The sequence below is a fragment of the Miscanthus floridulus genome, chromosome 3, assembly GCF_019320115.1.
Source record: "Miscanthus floridulus cultivar M001 chromosome 3, ASM1932011v1, whole genome shotgun sequence".
NCBI classification, from domain to species: domain Eukaryota; kingdom Viridiplantae; phylum Streptophyta; class Magnoliopsida; order Poales; family Poaceae; genus Miscanthus; species Miscanthus floridulus.
Genome location: NC_089582.1, coordinates 150,376,012 through 150,378,302, shown reverse-complemented (window position 1 = coordinate 150,378,302; position 2,291 = coordinate 150,376,012). Strand labels below are relative to the sequence as shown.

At 54.2% G+C, this 2,291-nt stretch overlaps 1 protein-coding gene across 2 annotated transcripts; it reads right to left on the bottom strand.

Moving 5' to 3' along the window:
* Nucleotides 1-203: 203 nt before the first annotated feature.
* On the bottom strand, nt 204-1,776 carry LOC136547530 (uncharacterized). Of its 2 annotated transcripts, none has more exons than XM_066539477.1 (2): nt 1,569-1,776; nt 204-1,456 (listed from the first exon to the last, which is right to left on the bottom strand). In XM_066539477.1, exon 2 carries the CDS (start codon nt 1,416-1,418, stop codon nt 285-287), a length of 1,134 nt encoding a protein of 377 aa, XP_066395574.1. In that variant the 5' UTR covers nt 1,419-1,456; nt 1,569-1,776; the 3' UTR covers nt 204-284. The 2 variants fall into 2 exon arrangements, with proteins under 2 accessions (XP_066395574.1, XP_066395575.1); XM_066539478.1 differs by having other exon boundaries at nt 204-1,434.
* Nucleotides 1,777-2,291: the final 515 nt, after the last annotated feature.

The window sequence follows — 2,291 nt, the reverse complement described above, 5'->3', positions numbered from 1 at the left end:
TATAAAATTTGTCTTTTAGCTTCTATGATACCTTTTTGTCACAGATACCATAGCCTCACTTATTTTTTGTCGGAGAGAGTACGTTCTAACCATCTAACCCCATCCAATGGCACGTCTGCACAATCAACCAGCTTAAAGATAGGACAAGATCGAATTCAATATATATATAATATAATAATAATTATCAATCAAGAACACCAGCTGCTACCCTCAATCGTACTATGCAGAATACATGCTCCAACCAAATACAGACCAATGCAATGCAATGCAAGCAGCAGCTACTACTAAATCCATAATGCAAATGGAACAAATAAGTTATATCTATGCCTTGACAATAGGAAGGAGCGCGTGGAGCGGCGATTCGTGATGCGTAGCTCTCCACTGCGATCATACTTGAGGCCAAACATGGTGAAACGGAGCTGGCGAGCCGAGCAGTAGTCCCGGTCCTCGTCGTCGACTCCATCTGGCATCATGGTCTGTACAACGCAAAACTTGCTTGTGCCCCCCATCATGTTCATGTAGGTGAGAGAGGCGCTACCGCGCCTGTCGGTCCAGTCCTCGTAGTCGTAGGCTAGCTTCTCCTTGGTCATTAGGATCATAGATGATTCGCTGTTGCTGCTACGGGAACGGGAGGCGACTTGGCAGGAACAGACGTAGCCCTCCCAGTGAAGGCCGACCCATGCGTCCAGCTCGCTGTCGAAGTAACCCTGGCCAAAGAAAGGCAGAGCCCAATCCCCATGGCTCCTCCACTCCGAACGCTCGGTGTTGAAGGAGTAGGTGCCCAATGGTTCGCCTGGAGTGCCCCCGTCAGCCATGGTCATGAAGATGGTGCATCCGTCAGGGTGCAGCGCGTGGGAGACGACAATCTGACGGCTGGTGAACGACGGTGGTGGTTCCGGCAGGGTCTTCCAGGACCAGCCGCCGCCCTCCTGCTGCATCACATGGAACGAGCTCGGATCCTCCTTGTCGAAGAAGCGATGCGACAGTGCGTAGAGCATGCCGCCGGCAGGCACGGTGACGCCGGAGCCGCACAGCATCCGAGCAGGGGCGTGGGGGCCGATGGACACCACCGCCGTCTCGGTGTCATACACGAGGGCGCAGCGGTGGTTCATGAAAACCAACATCTTGGTGCCTAGCGCGGAGAAGGACACACGGTCATGGGGTACGGAGCCGATCGGTGACTCTAGCCGCAGCACTGGGGGCTCCGGGAGGTGCTGCTGCCCCTGCCCGGCACCGGCAGGTGATTCGTCATCCAAACTGTCGGGATCAATCTTGTGGATACTGAATCCATTGTTCCAGTCATCCAGCACCAGGTACAGGTGCTTACGGCGGCCGGCGGCGTGTCGATGGCGGCGGCAGTGGCGCAGACTTGGCCTCGGATCGTCGTCCTGGCCTACGGCTCGCCGCTTACTGGACATCGCGTCGCCCCACCTCCTGATCCCGGCCCGGCAATAATCTTGTGAATTTTATGGATGGCATGTGCCCGCAGCACGTTTACATACATCAACAAACATGATGGATTGGGAATTTGGGATACGATGAGAAGAGGGGAGGAGTCGGACTTTTACCTACGGTAACCGGGCGCGGATCGAAATCGGAGACAACGAGGAGAGGGAGGATTCACAGCGGCGGCGGATCAGAGACCGGAGGCGAACGGGCGACGGCGACGGCGACTACGCGGCGCACGGCAAGGATGGCCGCTGGGCGAGGACGGCGACGGCGCAGCAGTCGATGCGGCCCTCCGGTGGAACTACGGAAGACGGTGGAGGCGATTTTACCTATCCAGTATCCACGAAGCTCTCGGCATCGGCAGGACCTTGTGTGGGCTACGATGGGCCTTGCCATTTGTGCAGCCCATGCCACTTTGGCATACCTGCAGTCGGTTCGTGTGAGGTTAGACGATCTCGTTCCTGCTGACCAGGCTGCACAGCCGCACCCCGCACGCGCAAGACACTGTTCACGCTCACGTATATGTACAGAACGAGTTAAAAAAAAACACTAGTACCCTACGTACTGCCCAACTGTTTGTACAATACCAGAAGAATGGCTAACACCTACCGAAATAAATTTAACGAATAACAAATGGTTCATCCCTGCCACTTTTGGAGACCAATTATCGGTGTTTCGAGTAAACATCGACTAATAAATTTATAAATTCTAATATTGTTCGTCTGACTCGGATGGTATACTAAGAGGACACGAGATTTATACTGGTTCGGGCAGAATGTCCCTACGTCCAGTTCATTGCTGCTGCTCGTGTTACTAGCACCGAAAGTTCCTAGTAGGGGTTA

What these genes read in the sequence shown, in the direction of transcription:
- LOC136547530 (XM_066539477.1), bottom strand. Translation starts at nt 1,418, where the DNA reads ATGTCCAGTAAGCGGCGAGCCGTAGGCCAGGACGACGATCCGAGGCCA.